Source organism: Aethalodelphis obliquidens, unplaced genomic scaffold (genome assembly GCF_003676395.1).
Source record: "Aethalodelphis obliquidens isolate GAN/ISIS:26980383/991018 unplaced genomic scaffold, ASM367639v1 scaffold49, whole genome shotgun sequence".
In the NCBI taxonomy this organism is placed as follows: Eukaryota; Metazoa; Chordata; class Mammalia; order Artiodactyla; family Delphinidae; genus Aethalodelphis; species Aethalodelphis obliquidens.
This window is the reverse complement of record NW_020837993.1, coordinates 13,710,134-13,727,839: the sequence shown is the minus strand read 5'-3', so window position 1 is coordinate 13,727,839 and position 17,706 is coordinate 13,710,134. Positions and strand designations below refer to the sequence as shown.

General features: G+C 40.0%; 1 protein-coding gene across 3 annotated transcripts in view; it reads left to right on the top strand.

Moving 5' to 3' along the window:
- The window catches only part of GABRA5 (gamma-aminobutyric acid type A receptor subunit alpha5), a 102,855-nt gene that overhangs the window by 45,573 nt on the left and 39,576 nt on the right, over positions 1–17,706 (top strand). For all 3 annotated transcript variants that reach the window (XM_027083099.1, XM_027083097.1, XM_027083098.1), the window contains one exon: positions 14,880–14,962. In XM_027083099.1, the coding sequence (XP_026938900.1) occupies positions 14,880–14,962 (83 nt within the window). The remainder of the gene's footprint in view (positions 1–14,879; positions 14,963–17,706) is intronic.

The window sequence follows — 17,706 nt, the reverse complement described above, 5'->3', positions numbered from 1 at the left end:
CATGAAGACCAGTCAACGCTACTCGTAGGGTATTCACTGTGCTGGGGGTAAAACCAACCCAGAAAGGGACTTTTTAGGGCACATTTTATCATGTTGTTTTCTAAAAATAATGCAATTTTCCTAAGTCGATGACATTTGCGGACTGGTAGCCTTGAGCTCAGTAATTTCAACAATAGTGAGAGAAACCCTTCCTGATTCACAGAAACTCCATACAATTCCAAAATATTTGGCCACTTAATGGGAATGATAGACTGTCACAAAATGAGTTGCTAGAGTAGAAAATAGAGGATTCTGAAATGTGAAGTGGAAAGAGGAGATTGATGGTCAGACCACAGTCATGGACATCAAGAGGAGTGACACTGAGGGGCAGTTCTAGGTAGAAAAGCACTGAGTCTCTGAGTTCGGGCAAAGAAATCCCCACTGTCCAGTGAAGCCAACAGAAAATTTAACCAAGTCCTTGCATTATGGAAGATGCAGCCACCACTCAGTTGGGACTCAGCCCTCTAGCATCACCCAGTACAGCAAGTGTCTGTCTACTCACCCACGTGCTCCAACATCACCCTTTCTATCAGCTCTCCAAAAGAAGGATGTGGTCATCATTTGAAAGATTCTGGGTTGTTAAAATATGTTAAATAACATTATAAATCCTGCTCTGATTGTCCATTATCTGCAGCATTCAGAATTCTGGAAGAAGGGATTCAAGGATGGAAAACTGCAGCATCTGTGGTGTGGAAGACTTGCACTGGGGCTGCAGACCCTATGGGCTTTAGGTCACTGGGCAGCATGCCCTCTGGCTTCTCTGTGAGAGAGGCTGAGGTTTTTCTATTCGCTATTTCACTTACCCAGTCTTTATTATTTCCTTCCTTCAGTTAGCTTTGGGTCTAGTTTGCTCTTCTTTTTCTGGTTCCTTAATATGTAAAATTGGGTTATTGATTTGAAACTTCTCTTCTTTTTTATTTTTATAAAGTTATTTATTTTATTTATTTATTTTTAGCTGCATTGGGTCTTCGTTGCTGCACACGGGCTTTCTCTAGTTGCAGCGAGTGGGGGCTACTCTTCGTTGCAGTGCGTGGGCTTCTCATTGCGGTGCGCGGGCTTCTCATTGCAGTGGCTTCTCTTGTTACAGAACACGGGCTTTAGGCACGTGGGCTTCAGTAGTTGTGGTGCATGGGCTTAGTTGTTCCACGGTATGTGGGATCTTCCCAGACCAGGGCTCAAACCTGTGTCCCCTGCATTGGCAGGTGGATTCTTAACCACTGCAACACCAGGGAAGCCCCTTTCTTCTTTTTTAATGCAGACGTTGACAGCTCTGAATTTCACTCTGAGCACTGCTTTTGATGCATCCCATAGGTTTTCATATGCTATATTTTTGTTTCCATTCATCTCAAGGTTTTTTTCTCATTTCTTTTGTGATTTATTCTTTGACCCATTTGTTATTTAGGATTGTGTTGTTTAATTTCCACATATTTGTGAAATTTTCTATTTTCCTTCTGTTATTGATTTCTAATTTCATTCCATTTTGGTCAGGGGAGATGCTTTGTATGATTTCAATATTTTGAAATTTATTGAGACTTGTTTTGTGACTGTTCATATGGTCTATCATATGGTCATACAACAGTATGTACCCTTGAAAAGAGAGCTATTGTTGGATGAAGTTCTCTATATACGACTGCTAGGTCTAGTTGGGTTACAGTGTAATTTAAATCTTCTATTTCCTTGTCATTATTCTCTGGTTTTTCTAACCATTATTGAAAGTGGGATATTGAGGTCTCCAACTATTATTGTAAAACTGTCTATTTTTCCTCAGTTTTGTCAGTTTTTGCCTCATATATTTTTGAGGCTCTGTTGTAAGGTTCATATATGTTTATAATTTCTATATATTTTCACTGGATTGAGTCTTTTGTCATTATATAGTGTCCTTCTTTGTCTCTTGTAACAAATTTTATCTTTAGCTCTCTTTTTGTTATGTTTGGGTGGAATGCTTTTTTCCATCCATTCACTTTCAACTTATTTGTATTTTTGGAACTAAAGTGAATCCCTTGTGGATAGTATATAGTTAGTTCATATTTCTTTATTGATTCTACCAGTCTCTGCCTTTTAATTGAAGTGTTTGTTTCATTTAGATTTAATATAACTACTGACAAGGAAGGATTAAAGATAATGTAGTAAGGGGTGTTGTTATGGGCCAAACTGTGTCCCTCCAAATTCGTATGTTGAAATCCTAACCCCCAGTACCTCAGAATGTGACTGTGTTTGGAGATAGGGTTTTTAAAGAGATGATTAAGTCTATTTGCTTTCTATATGCTTTATTCATTTTTTGGTTCCTCAACTCTTAAATTATTGCCTTCTTTGGTATTTAATTGATTATTTTTTCTAGTGCACTATTTAAACGCTCATCTCACTTCTCATACTGCATATATTTTTAGTTATTTTCTTAATGGTTACTCTGGGGATTTAAATTAATATCTACATGTATGACAATCTAGTTTGAATTAATGCCAACTTAGTTTCAATAGTATATGAAAACTTTTTTTCTATAGTTCTGTTCCCCCCTTACGTTGTTATTGTCAAAAATTACATCTTTATACATAGTGTGCCCAGTAACATAGATTTATAATCACCACTTTATGCATTTGTCTTTAAAATCATATAAGATAATAGAAAAGTTTATGAATCAAAAATAAAAATAATACTGGCTTTTATATTTACCTATGTCTTTACCAGTACTGGCATTCTTCATTTCTTCATGTAACTTCCAGTTACTGCTAGTACTCTTTTGTTTCCACTTAAAGGACTGCCTTTAGTGTTTATAATAGGACAAGTCTGTCACAATGAATGCCCTCAGTTTTTTGTTTATCTGCAATATCTTAATTTCTCCTTCATTTTTGAAGGATACTTTTTTCTTCCAGCACTTTGAATATGTCACTTTACTGCCTCTGGCTTCCATGGTTTCTGATGGAAGTCAGTTGTTAACCTTATTTAAGATCTCTTGTTCATGAGATTATAATTATAATGTGTCTCAGTGTGGATTTTAATATGTCTCAGTGTGGATCTCTTTAAGTTTATCCTACTTGGAATTTTTTGAACTTTGATGTTAGATTAATATTTCTCATTAAAATGAAGACATTTTTGGCCATTATTTCTTCAAATATTCTTTCTGCCCCTTTCTCCTTTTTCACTAGTTCTGGGACTCCCATTATGTATGTTTTGGTATTCTTGATGGTGTCCCAGAGGTCTCTTAGGCTTTGTTCATTTTTATTCATTCTTTTCTCTCTGTCCTCAAACTGGATAATTTCATTTGACTTATCTTCAAGTTTGCTGATTCTTCCATCTTCTCAGATATGCTGTTGAAACACTCTAGCAAATTTTTCATTTCAGTTATTTTTTTTTCACCTGTAGAATTTCTATTTGGTTCTTTTTATACCTTCTATCTCTTTATTGATATTTTATATTTGTTGAGATATTGTTCTCTAAGTTTCCTTAATTTATTTGTCCATTGTTTTCTTTAGCTCCTTGATATTTAAGGCAATTGATTTAAAGTGTTTTCTAGTAAATCCAATGTCTTTGCTTCCTCAGAGACAGATTCTGTTAATTTCTTTTCTCCCTATGAATGGGATATCTATTTTTGTGGGGTTTTATTTTTGTATGCCTCAATTTTTTGTTGAAAACTGGATGTTTTGATTATCATAATATGGTAACTAGAGAAATCAGATCCTCCTCCATCCATAGAGTTTCCTGTTTTGCTTTTTGTGGTATTTTTGTTTGTTTAGTGAGTTTTCTCAACAAGTTTTAAAAGTTTGTATTCTTTGTCATGTGTGGTCACTCTCATTAGCTTAGTGGCCAGCTAGTGATTTGATACAGATTTCTTAATAACCTGGAGCAAAAAAAAAAAGAAAATAAAAGCTCTTTTAGTCTCTGCAGATAGACTGTGTGTATGTTGGAGTGCTCTTTAAAGTTTAGCCAGTTTACAACTTTGCCATAGCTTTCACTTCCTGCCTGTACAGATCCTGAGAGTCAGCTGGAGATGAGAACTTAGGGTCTTCTTTGGTCTTTTCTGAGCATGTGTCCAGTCCTGAGCATGCACATGGCCTTCTAGATTCTCTGGAATATGTGGGAGCTTTTTAGCCCTTATTTCCCCAAGTATCTCCTTCCTCAGCCTCTCCTTCCTAGGCTTTCAGTCTGTCTGTTGCTTGCCCCAGCTGTATCCATTTCCCCTGTGACTGTGGTGAATACATTTGCCTTTAAATGTTTTCAACAAATAACACCCTAGGAAGACACCGCTGAGTCAGTTGAAACAAAGGCAGACCCTTGAACCAATCCTTCAGGTACCCACCAGACAGATCAAAACAAGCAACTAACATTCTTTGAGAATAAGGTCCATATCATTCCCATTACCAGCAACCTGCACAAGGAATGTGAGTTCCCATTTTCATGCCTACCGCAGAGCTAGAGAGTGGGGGCTGGTAACAGGGTAAGTTAAAATGCTACATAACCTGCTTACTAGTTTTCAGGCATTTTTTTTTCTTGTTAAGTTTTCTCTGGCTGTTGTAAGTTTTTTATCAGATTCCAGAGTTCCGTAAAAACTCTATGCTGACTGTTTTTGCAGCTTATTCACTGCTTTTGTGGATGTTCCATAGTCCCCCACCTCGACTGATGTCACCTTTACTTCTCCTCTAGGATTTTTAAAGCATTTACTGTGTGTCAAGCATTGTACTACATCTCTGTATTGGTAGTTGGTATGTCAGGACTTAACACTGTAAGATAAGCTTTATATAATCCCCTTTATAGGGAAATGTGGGCACATGGAGATTGAGCTGAGTGGTGGGGCTGGGTCTGTTTGATTTCACTGTCTATTCCATCTTCTCTGTAGCCCACGACACTGTTGATTGCATTGTGCTTTATGATTAGAATTTATGAATTATGAATGAAATTATGAATTTCACTTTGAGAAAGGAATGTCTTTGCATAATTTTGCTGCTCCTTTTTTGCAGCAGTCTTTTTTTTTTTTTTTTTGCGGTATGCAGGCCTCTCACTGCTGTGGCCTCTCCCATTGTGGAGCACAGGCGCCGGATGCGCAGGCTCAACGGCCATGGCTCATGGGCCCAGCCGCTCCGTGGCATGTGGGATCCTCCGGGACCGGGGCACAAACCCGTGTCTCCTGCATTGGCAGGCGGACTCCCAACCACTGTGCCACCAGGGAAGCCCAGCAGCAGTCTTTTTATTGACCAAGCTTGTGTTTATTTTCCTACATTTGATTTATTAAGAAGGTTTATTGCTGGGTGTGTGGATACACATAAAAAATTAACCAAAATGTTTCTGCTCTCACATCAATCATTACAGTGCCTTCCTAAGGAACACAAGCATTAAAATAGAAATAGCCATGTTAATCAAAATAAATCAATAAAGTTTATATCCCTTTTTGATAAGAAATATGGCTAAGTTTGTAAAATTATCACACATCTACTAGTTTTCCCAAAATAAAGAATTCCTGGCATCTTCTTTCCAATAGCTGAAGAGGAATGAGAATCCCAATAAATAGTGCAAGTTCACAGAGGATTTTCAGCCAGAATAATTCTGATGGTTGGTCCCATGTACATCCCTATTACACTGAAGAGTACAAAATGAATCAATGAGATTTAGAATGACTTATGAAATGTGTAACTCAAGCTGGAAGTAAATTGTAGAATTTGGCTTCATTGCTAAAAGGAAGAGGTTCATTATGTTATCTCAATAACAGTTTTGTGGGGTTTTTTTTAAGTATGGAACTTTACAATTGTATAAACCAAAACATGCATCATTTTAGTATAGTCTTATTGGAACTTTCAGATAATGCCCTAAGTTCTGCTTTCTGCAAGGTTGCCCTTCACTGAATTTAAATTCTATTGCCTTTTAAACAAGTCACTGCACCCTTTATTCTTCTGCTCTCCATTGGCTGCTGCCCACCCCAACCTGGGCTGTACCTGCTGAACTTGGTATCTCATCTCATCTTTATCACAGGCAAAGGCCCTGCTTTAGCTTTGGGTAGGGTCAGGGTTAATGCTAAGATGGAGATCCCTCAGGAGGGCGACTAACCAGGATAAGCACTATGGCCAGGCCCTGAAGGAAACTAGGCTTGCAGTTCTGGTTTGGATCAAACTTAATTACAATAGATCTACAACTGTCACCAAAGGGACCAGTATACACAGGTTAGTTAGTAAAATGTGGAGTGGAAGTGGCTGAACCTGGCAATGACCTCTGGTTTCCAACATACATTGTTCCCAACTTGTCAATGTTTAGATTTTAAAAGTTCAGTTTTTACATAGCTGAGCTTTAGAATGTTTTCCTCAAAACATTATTATGAATTGTAATTAGTTTCAAGGAAAACCAGCGATGCCTAACTGAAAAATAATAAACATGGTATATCACTATTTATCATGATACATGGAATAGTGATTGTTTACAGGAAGAGAAATGCATTCATGCATTTTTTTATTGAATGAATAAGTTTGCAGCTCTTCCTGAGCACAGGAGTATAGAAGAGAAAGCTCCAGTAAACAGGATTTTGACATCAGGCAGAGCTCTTGGGGAAGTTTCTGAAGAAGAAGCAGGACTATCTCTATTCCTAGAGCTAGTGACTCAATAAATACATATGAGTAGACATGTTATATTAATAAAAAGACCAATTCTTTGTAATACCTGAGTAAACTTCTTTTATTTGCCAACCTAGAGGTAAATCAAATATAAGGAAAACAGGCATATAACCCTCAGAGCTGGGCTTCCTTTCAGAGACCTTCCCCCTGATGACCCAGCACAACAGGTGCTCCTCGTGCAGATATTAATCTATAGCTTCTTCATCTCTGAGGATGTGACTCAGGTGTAGAGCAAGGAAGACTATCCAGAGTGTTGAAGGAGCCCTGCACAGCCCCATCCAGGTGGGAATAAGCCAGAGGCAACACAATGAGCCTACAGAAAAATAAAGGTGTTGCCTACAAAGAGCCAGCTGAGAGTGCCAGCTTTCCTCCATCTCCAAAGCTGGCAGCCCTTCAGATGGGTGCAACCATAGTAAACAGAAAGCTGTGTACATTAAGTATTCTTATGTTCCTTACAAAGACTCACTTGGAAAAGTATCAACCAAATTAAGCCTCACCTCTTTCCCATAACACCAATCATTAGGTGCTTGCTATGTTAGTATTGAATTTCAAGAGTCCCCAAATAAATTTCATATATTGCCTGAGAGTCTTGATAGGAAGGTGATGTTTCCACTGAATGACCAGTGGAGGCATATTATTCAGCCATAAAAAAGAATGAAATAATGCCATTTGCAGCAACATGGATGGACCTAGAGATTGCCATACTGAGTGAAGTAAGTCAGACAGAGAAAGACTATCATACGATATCACTTATATGTGGAATCTAAAATGTAACACAAATGAACATATCTAAGAAACACAAACAGATATAGAGAACAGACTTGTGGTTGCCAAGGGGGAGGGGTGGGGGAGAGAAAAAAAAAACAGTGGAGATGCAGCCTGCAGCTCAGTCACTGACCAAGCCAGGCCACATTGCCTGAGGCGTCTGGTCCATTTCACTATCAAGCCTGTGATTTTCATGACAGTGAATACTTTGGGAGCTATTTATAAGTTGACCAAACCAAATTTCTTTCTCAACTTTGTGAAAATTATTTAACAATTGGTTATTGGATTAGTAATATTATTATTATTTTATTTTATGGAAACTACTGTACTAGTTTTCTATTGTTGCTGTAACAAATTACCACAGACTTAGTGGCTTTAAAACTATACAAATTTTATTATCTTACTGCTCTGGAGACCAGAAGTCTGAAACAGGTCTTATGTTGCCAGGATTGTGTCTCTTCTGGATTCTCTAGTGGAGAATTATTTCCTCACCTTCCCCAGCTTCTGGAGGCTGCCTGCATTCCTTCATTCATGGCCCTGCATCACTCCTTCCACTATCACTGCTTCCAGCATCACATCTCCCACTTCAACTCAGACACTCCTGTCTCCTTCTTATAAGTAGCCTTGTGCTTACATTGGGCCTGCCCAATAATTGGGGTAGTCTCCCCATCCCCAAATTCTTAATTTAATCTCATCTGAAAAGTCCCTTTGGCCATGGTAGGTATCACGTTCATAAGTAGGAAGTATTAGGACATGAACATCTTTAGGGAATCATTATTTTGCTTACCACAATCTGAGTTCTGCCCCCCAAATTCATGTCTGTCCCATGTGCAAAAAATATTAATCTCATTCCAATATCCCCCAAAGTCTCAACTCATTATGGCATCAAAGTCCATAGTCTCAACTAAATCTCATCAGCTCCAAAGTTCCAAATCTCATCATCTGAATCATCTAAATCAGCTATGTGTGAGGATTTGGGTATGATCTAGCCTGAGGCACAATCCTCATCTGTGAATTTGTGGAACTCAATAAACAAGTTAATTACCCACAAAATACAATGGTGGGACAAGCAGAGGATAACAGTTAAAGATATTCCCATTTGAAAGGAGAGAAAATAGTAGGAGAAAAGGAAGCACTATCCCCCCCCCCCCCCCCACAAATTTCTAAATCCAGTTAGGCAAACAACAGTAGGTTTCAAAGGCCTGGGGCTAATCCTCCATGATTAAGGCTCTGCCCTTAGAGTCATCCTGCCTTTTTCATGAAGGGTAGCACATGTTTGCAGTTGAGTAGTTTCTTTCAACCTATTTCCTGCCTGTGGAATGTTGGTGTTCTGACAGCCTTCTTTCATTTTGGCCTCTGTCTGTCCCATTCAGCCCCAACTGACAGTGTTTCTGCTGGTATAAAATTTTTAAGAATCATTTACGTCTCCTGTGTATGTCTTAAGAATTTACACTACTAGACCTCCTTCATAAATCTTTCATGGATAATTCTTTTGCTTACATGGCTGAGAGGACCCATGCGTCACACATTTAATTTCCTCAAAGAGTCTGAGGCAGTAGCAAAAGGTCCAACCACACCCTTGGCTTTCCCTTAAGAGTATGTTTTCCTGACAATGAACTCCTAATTATAGCATCTTTTGCAACCTGGATAAACTGAGAATTTCCCAAATCAAGTCTTGGTCCATTTTTTGTTGGCCGCTCTTACCTTAATCTGTCTCTTTCTTCTCACATTTTACTATAAGCAACAGGAAGAAAAAACAGGCCACAACTTTAACACTTAGCTTGGACTCTCCTCATCTAAGGGTCCAATTTCATCATTGTATCAGTTTCCTGTAGTTACTGTAACAAATTACCACAAACTTGGTGACTTAAAACACATTTACTGTATTACATTTCTGGAGACCATGATTCTGAAATCAGTTTTGGCCAGGCTGTACTCCCTCTGGAGGCTGTAGGACAAAATCCATTTACTTGCCTTTTCCAGTATCTAGAGCGGCATGCCTGCATTCCTGGGCTCAGGGCACCTTCCTACATCTTCAAAGCCAGCAGCACAGCATCTTCAAACATCTGTGCTTTCATCACATCACCTTCTTTCTTTTATCTATGTGCAATTTCCTTTGCCTCTCCCTTATAAGGATCTTTGTGACTGCATTTAGTGCCCACCTGGTTAATCTCCCCATCTCAAGACCCTTAATCACATCTGTTAAAGACCCTTTTCCCATATAAGGTAATGCTTACAACTTCCAGGAATTAGGACCTTTTATCTTTGAGGGGCATTATTTAGCCTATTGCAATCTTTTACAAGTTCCGCTTTCCTTCTGTCACTATACAGCGAGAATCTCCTTTCCTCCAAGTTCCAGTTTCCTCATTTCCTTCTGTTACCTCACCATTAGGGCCTTTGATGTCCATATTGCTACCAGCAGTGTGTTTATGACCATATAATGTAGGTCTTCTCTACCATGTTTCTCACTGCAAGTTCTCATTACAGAATCATTAACATTCACATTTCAATTAACAGTCTGTTCAACATAGTCTAGGCTTTTTCTATAATGAATCTCAAAATTCTTCCAGCCTCTTCCCACTGCCCAATTCCAAATCATTTCCACATTTTTAGGTATTTGTTACAGTAGTATCCCACTTCCAAGTACCAAATTTTGTACTATTTTCCTATAGATGTTGTAACAAATTATCACGAATTTATTGGCTAAAACACAACCAATTTATTATCTTCTAGTTCTGGAGGTCGAAAGTCCAAAAAAGGTCTTACGAGGCTAAAGTCAAGCTGTAGGCAGCAGGATTGCATTCCTTCTGGATTCTCTAGGGGAGAATCCTTTCCTGCCTCTTCCAGCTTCTAGAGGCTGCCTGCATCCCTGGGCTCATGACCACAATCCCATGACCTCTGCTTTTGTCATCATATCGCCTCTGACTGACACTCCTGCCTTCCTCTCATAAGGACTGCTGTGATTCGCCTGGGCCCATCTGGATAATCCAAGATAAACTCCCCTCTCCAAAGGGCCTTAACTTAATCATGTCTGCACAGCCCTTTTGCTATTTAAGGTAACATATTCACAAGTCATGAGGTTTGGGGGATTAGGACATGGACATCTTTGCAGGACCATTATTCTGCCTACCACTACACCTTCTATTGCACTGAATATTCTCAAGTAAATGAAGAAGGCTCAGATCTGGAGAGCATATTGGGTAGAAATCTCTTTATGCACCTATTAACTATTCTTGTTTTTTTCAGAGAATAAAGCAGCTGCTATTTCTCTTTTTCAAATGGAAAGGCTGGACCAGAGAAGTTAGGCAGTTTTACAAAGTTGCACAATTCATTAATGGCAAAGCTACTCTAGAATTTGGCTGGGGTTTTTTGCGGTACACGGGCCTCTCACTGTTGTGGCCTTTCCCGTTGTGGAGCACAGGCTCCAGACGCGCAAGCTCAGCGGCCATGGCTCACGGGCCTAGCCGCTCTGCGGCCTGTGGGATCTTCCCGGACCGGGCCACGAACCCGTGTCCCCTGCATTGGCAGGTGGACTCTCAACCACTGCGCCACCAGGGAAGCCCGAATTTGCCTGTTTTAACATCTGAAGCACATGCCACTGCGGGCTGCCCCTGGGCAAGCAGAGGGCTCTCTAGGGAGTTTACATCCAAGTTGAAGCAAACAGCTTAACTCACAAAATGCCCTTTTTCTTACCCTAAAATTAAGATGTTCAAAAATGGGATATTATGTTCCAATAAGTCAATGCCTGAATGTCTTTAGAAACAGAAATTTGACCTTTGGGGAAAAAAAGCAGGATCATTGGATCTACCAGTAATTCAGTAAATTTTTCCATAGGCATATTCCTTAACCTTTTGAGAAAAGTAAGGGTTTCTAGGAGGTGACCTGGCTGGCTCCTTTGAGCTCTGACAGTCCACATTCCATGGAGTGCTCTGATCTCAATTCTGTGTGAAGGAGGTTGGTTGTACATCAAAGGACACTGCATTTTAAGAACCCCATGAATGGAAGGGTCCCTCTTATCTAGAGATATTATTTGAGTACTATAAAAGCATAGGCTGTTTTTGAAATGCTTAAAGGATCAAAATTTTAAGTGTTGTTCTCTTACTAAGGTTGAAACATTTGCTATTGGGGAATTTATCTGAATAATATATTCACTCCTTAGAGGAGAGACACTATCATAGATGAAGTATATTTTTCTGATGTTTGGAATTCAAATTCTAAAGAGGTCTATTAAAATGGGGGAACAATCTGTGAGGCTCTAATGTTAGCATTTATCAAGATGGTAATTGTAGAATTATCTTTTTTATGTTTTCACTGGAATTATTTTTTTCTTCAAAAGGGTTTTCTTTTTACATCCAGCTAAATTCTGTCCACCTGTCTCTACCCACCCTCTCTCCTCCTGCTGTATGCTAAAAGCAGACTCCTTGGTGTACATTCCTTGCTAGTGTTAAATGTTGTCAGTGCAGTGGTTTTGGTCTAGACCTCAGGACCAAACAGCTAGAATAAAACAAGACACCAAATGCTGAGAACACAGTGACAGAAAAGATGGCTCCTCACCTCTCTTATAAACACACGGTGTTGGCCAAGAAAGAGGAGTACGTGAGGAAAAGGAGGAAAAGCCAGGAGTGGGCAGAGTGCCAGAGGTGGGAGGTCAAGTCTCCCTGAGTGGTCTACTCTGACAAGTAAGGGCAAGGAACAGGAACGCAGGTGGCAGTGCCTCCAGTGGCCCCGGGGATCAAATCAGAGACCCAGCACCAAGCAGGGGGGAGAGGAGTTAACTGTGATTCACCACATTGTCAAGAATTCAGCCAACAGATCTGGCTTCAAGGCAACCTCCAGACCCAGTGGGCCATAGAGTGTTTTCTGGGGGACAGAAGCCCAGTTATGTGAGCTCCAAGACATAGCAGTGTCTGGAGAGAAGATTCTGCCATGGAAGGACCATCTCCACGTCACCCTGCTGGTGGGAGTCCAGCCCATAGTTGTTGATATTATTGGGGGCAACTTGAAGACTGCAGCACTGGGTCTGCTGGTTGAAGTCTGCTGTGCATACAGCAGGGCTTGGACAGTCAGGACCACCTGAAGCACCCTGCCCCCCCTCACACTGTTCCCACTGGCTGAGCCCAGCATCTTCCTTACACCAAGGCCATCAACTGTTGGAACAGAGGCCGTAGACCAGCACTGAGATGCACTTTTCTAATCGGAAGCGTTCTCTGTTCTCCCACATCACCATTTCTTCATGTGCTTACTTTCACATTTATTGCTTTGTACCTAGCACTATAGCTTTATATATACTTTTTATTTCCCTACTATAAATTTGCTTCTCAAAGAAATTCTAGATTTACTGAGTCATTGTGATTTTATTCTCTAGAACATATTTGACTCACTTAAGTTTTCTGCCCCACTATTGCTTTGTTTAACAAATGGCTTAAGTTTACTAACAATATAAAGTAACACTATTTTCCTTTATGTTGTCCTTCTCACAGGCTGTGTTTTTTAAGTCCTGTTTTCTTAATTCTAATAAGTAAATATTCCTTTACCTTCCCCATTTTGTAGTCTCTAATAATAATCCTTTTACATAGTTTATGCTTGAAGATGTCCACACATATACAGATATATGCATATGTATATTACACACACACACATCTGCATGCTAGAATTAAATATTTTACCTTTCAAAGTCATGATTATGCAGAAATTTTAAAGATGTGGGAAATGCCCCTTCTCTAATGTTAGGTAAACAGAAGACTGAATTTTATAAACCAAGAACAGAAAGAAAACATCCATAGCTGTGAAGAAATCTGGACAAAGTGTACCAGGTGAAATTATAAGTGAAATGATATGTATTTGTAATTTTCTTCTTTATAACTTTTCTGTATTTTCCATACTCTTTTACGAACATAGGTGGCGTATAATTTTAGATATCATCTCCCCACCTGAATATGAGACTTTTGTGGTATATTCTCATGCATGTGCACTCACACCCTCTGGAACTCAGTCCATTTTGGGGAGAGTGGTACCCCCAGGCAGAGGCAGCAGATTTCCTCTCCATGATGGGCACACACCTTCCTTCCACTGACACGTTTTAGCTCCATTCAGAGAATACATGAATTGACTACTCCATCTGCAATCGTCAAGTGTGAATTACATGCCCAATTTAATAGCAAAAAAGTTAAGCTATCTTAAAAGAAGGAAGAAGTAAAGGCAAAAATGATTGTGTTTACATTTTTATTCTCACCCCAGGCACATGGGCAAGATCCAGACAATATAACAAAATAGAATTGTAACGTCTGTTTAAAGTTGAAAATTGTGCAATTTGATTTCATTTTATGCAATTACATTTCATTTTAAATAATAGAATTAAACACTAAGAACAGAAGACTAACTCATTAAAGAAATTTAGATTTACTACTTAATTAGTAAATCTGTAGGGAAATAAAAGCACCACAGCATGATGACTCCGCAAGTACAAACAGAGTTTTGGGTCACACAGCCTGTGGGGCACGTGCCATTAGGGGCTCTGCATTCTTGTCCGGATCCCTTAATATCCATGCCTCACTTTCTTACCTTGACACTGGGGTGATAATAGCAATACATTGTGCTATTCTAATTAGATATGTTAATGCAGGTGAAACACTTAACACAGTCCCTAGCCCAGACAAGCAACTCTTATGATCAGCACTGTTTTAGTCATTGGTGACAGTGGTAGTGAATGGTGGTATTATTATTTGGAAGACCAGACTTGGATTAAAAACAATAAGAAAGTTGCTATCATAACACAATTTTGCTTACTCTATAGTTTCATGACATCAGCCCAGTACACAATAATTATAGCCAGCTTCTGGTCGAAACTTGGACTGTGTATTTATTCCACACTTTTTTATATATATATTTTTTTTTTTTTGCGGTATGCGGCCTATCACTGTTGTGGCCTCTCCCGTTGCGGAGCACAGGCTCCGGACGCGCAGGCCCAGCGGCCATGGCTCACGGGCCCAGCCACTCCGCGGCGTGTGGGATCTTCCCAGACAGGGGCACGAACCCGTGTCCCCTGCATCGGCAGGCGGACTCTCAACCACTGCGCCACCAGGGAAGCCCCACACTTATATTTTTGAGCTTATAAATTATTTTAGAACATACATATATTTTCAGCCTTGTCAAGGGAAGTTTTTTTATTACTGTGGGTAAGTGATGGGAGAATAAAAGAATAAATTATCTTTAAAGGCATCTCAAATTGCTTTACAAGCGGTAATGTATGTACAGACACTCACCAAGCCACAGAACTCCTGAGCAGATTTGATTTAAACCTTATTTCTAAATGATATTCATCTACAATGCAATCCTATGTAATTTGGTGGGACAGTTTAGACAATTTCATAAAAGATAGTAATTAAAATAATGAGTGGAGTGCTTAATATGGCTTTCAAAACGTGGTGTCCAGTAAATAGCCAGAGTCGGTGAGTCATTGAAAGGTCCCCATCTCTTGTTTTTCAGCTTGACCATCTCGGCAGAGTGCCCAATGCAACTTGAAGACTTCCCGATGGATGCTCATGCCTGCCCTCTGAAATTTGGCAGCTGTAAGTTATTTTCACAAGTAAGAATCATGGTTATATTTTGGGGGTTATGTCCCCCAAAGACAGAGAAGCATTTATGTTCTATATGTGAGTAAGAATGAGATGAGCTGCAGTCTGCTTGGGAAGTCTGGAGAGTATGGTGGGACACACACCAGGCTGGTTTCCTTGCTTGTAACTGAGAATGCAAGTGGAGGCACTTGCCTGTTAGGGTATGCTCCTCGGGAAGCAGTTCCCTACCCCTAGACCTGCACCAGGCAATTGCACCAGGCAATTCTTTCTTGTCTTCACTTCTCAGATTGCAGGTCACCTCCTCCAACAGCCCTTAATGACCCAATTTCGGTTACCCACCTGATAACTCCTTATTGCATGGTAGTTATTGCTATGTTGAGTCACTTCTCAGATGTCCTATATGAACATTTGATTATTTATATGTGGGTTATTTAATTTTTAAACAGTTTGGGGATTTTCCTGTTATCTTTCTGTTACTGATTTCTAGTTTAATTCCATTAGAGTCAGAGGACACCCTCCGTATGGTTTCAACTTTCTTTACATTTATGGGGGTTTATTTCATGACTCAGAATAGGATTCATTTTGATATTTGTTCTGTGAACACTTGAAAGTCATGTGTACTTTGCAGTTGCTTGGTGGAATGCTCTACAAGTATTGATTAAATCCTGTTGATTATGGTGTTGTGAGTTCTATATTGTTTACTGATTTTCTGTCTTCATCAATTGTTGAGAAAGGTGCTGAAGTCTCTGACTGTAATTGTGCAGTTGACTATTTCTACTTTCAATTCAGTGGGTTTTTTCTTTCATGTATTTCTCAGCTGTTATTTGGTGTATACACATTCAGGATTATAATTTCTTGTGGATGAATTAACCCTTTATGATTGCATAATGTTCATATCTGTCTCTGGTAATTCTCTTTGCTTTGAATTCTACTTTACCTGAAATCCATATGGCCACTCTTTCTTTCTTTTGATTAATATTTGAATGATGTATATATTTCCATATGTTTACTCTAAGCATCATTATGTTAAAATGAGCTTCTTGCAGATGGTGTATAGTTGGGTCATATTTTTTTTTTTTGCGTTACGCGGGCCTCTCACTGTTGTGGCCTCTCCCGTTGCGGAGCACAGGCTCCGGACGCGCAGGCTCAGCGGCCATGGCTCACGGGCCCAGCCGCTCCGCGGCATGTGGGATCTTCCCGGACCGGGGCACGAACCTGTGTCCCCTGCATCGGCAGGCGGACTCTCAACCACTGCGCCACCAGGGAAGCCCGGGTCATATTTTTTAATTCACTTTGCCAGTCTGTATTTTCAATTAGTGTATTTTCATAATTTACATTTTATGGAACTATTGGTATGTTATGACTTAAGTTTGCCATTTTATTTGATTTTTTGGTCTTCCATTCTCTATGTTTTCCATTTCTCTATTTTCTTTTTCCTGACTCCCTGTGGGTTAGCTGAACATTTATTATGATTCCATTTTTATTTATTTACAGTGTTTTTGTGTATATCTTATTGTACATCTTTTATTTTATTTATTAATTTTGTCTGCGTTGGGTCTTTGTTGCTGCGCACGGGCTTTTCTCTAGTTGCGGCAAGTGGGGGCTACTCTTCGTTGCAGTGCACGGGCATCTCATTGCAGTGGCTTCTCTTGTTGTGGACCACGGGCTCTAGGTGCACAGGCTTCAGTAGTTGTGGCACATGGGCTCAGTAGTTGTGGCTCACGGGCTCTAGAGCACAGGCTCAGTAGTTGTGGTGCACGGGCTTAGTTGCCCCACAGCAGGTGGAATCTTAGTTCCCTGACCAGGGATCAAACCCACGTCCCCTGCATTGTAACAGATTCTTTACCACTGGACCACCAGTGAAGTCCCAAGCCACTCTTTTAGGATAGACTGCTGGCAATAAATTCTCTTAGTTTTTCTTCATCTGAAAATACCTTGATTTCTCCCTTCAAACCTGAAGAACATTTTTAATGAATATAAGATCCTGTTCTGACAGTTCTTGTGGCATTTGAAAAATGTGTTACTTTGCTGTTGCCTCCATGATTTCTGATGAGGAATCTGCTATAATTCAAACCATATTTTCTTTATAGGTGAGATATCTTTTCTCTCTCTCTCTTTTTTTTTTTTTTTTGCAGTACGCAGGCCTCTCACTTGTGGCCTCTCCCGTTGCGGAGCACAGGCTCCAGATGCACAGGCTCAGCGGCCATGGCTCACGGGCCTAGCCGCTCCGCAGCATGTGGGATCTTCCCAGACTGGGGCACAAACCCGTGTCCCCTGCATCGGCAGGAGGACTCTCAACCACTGTGCCACCAGGGAAGCCCTCTTTTCTCTCTTGTTGCTTTCAAGGTTTTTTCTTTGACTTTAGTTTCAGAAGTTTGACTATGATGTGTATTAGTGTGGATTTCTTTGGGTTTACTGATTTGTGATTTACTCCACTTCTTGAATCTATAGATTTTGGTCAAATTTAGGACATTTGACCAGTTATTACTTTGAATACTTTTTCTGCCCCATCCTCTTTCTCTTTTTCTCTCCTGACTCAAATGACATGAATATTAGATCTTTTGTTGTATTCCCACAAGTACTGAGGCTCTTTTCACTTTTTTTTCTATTACATCTGTGTATGGTCACAGGCCCCTCCAGATGGCTATTCCCTTGTTCTCTGTATATCCCTTGCCTGACCAGTGCCTACTTCATCTACACCCTACTCATATGACTGACCTACATACCTGCCCCAGGCC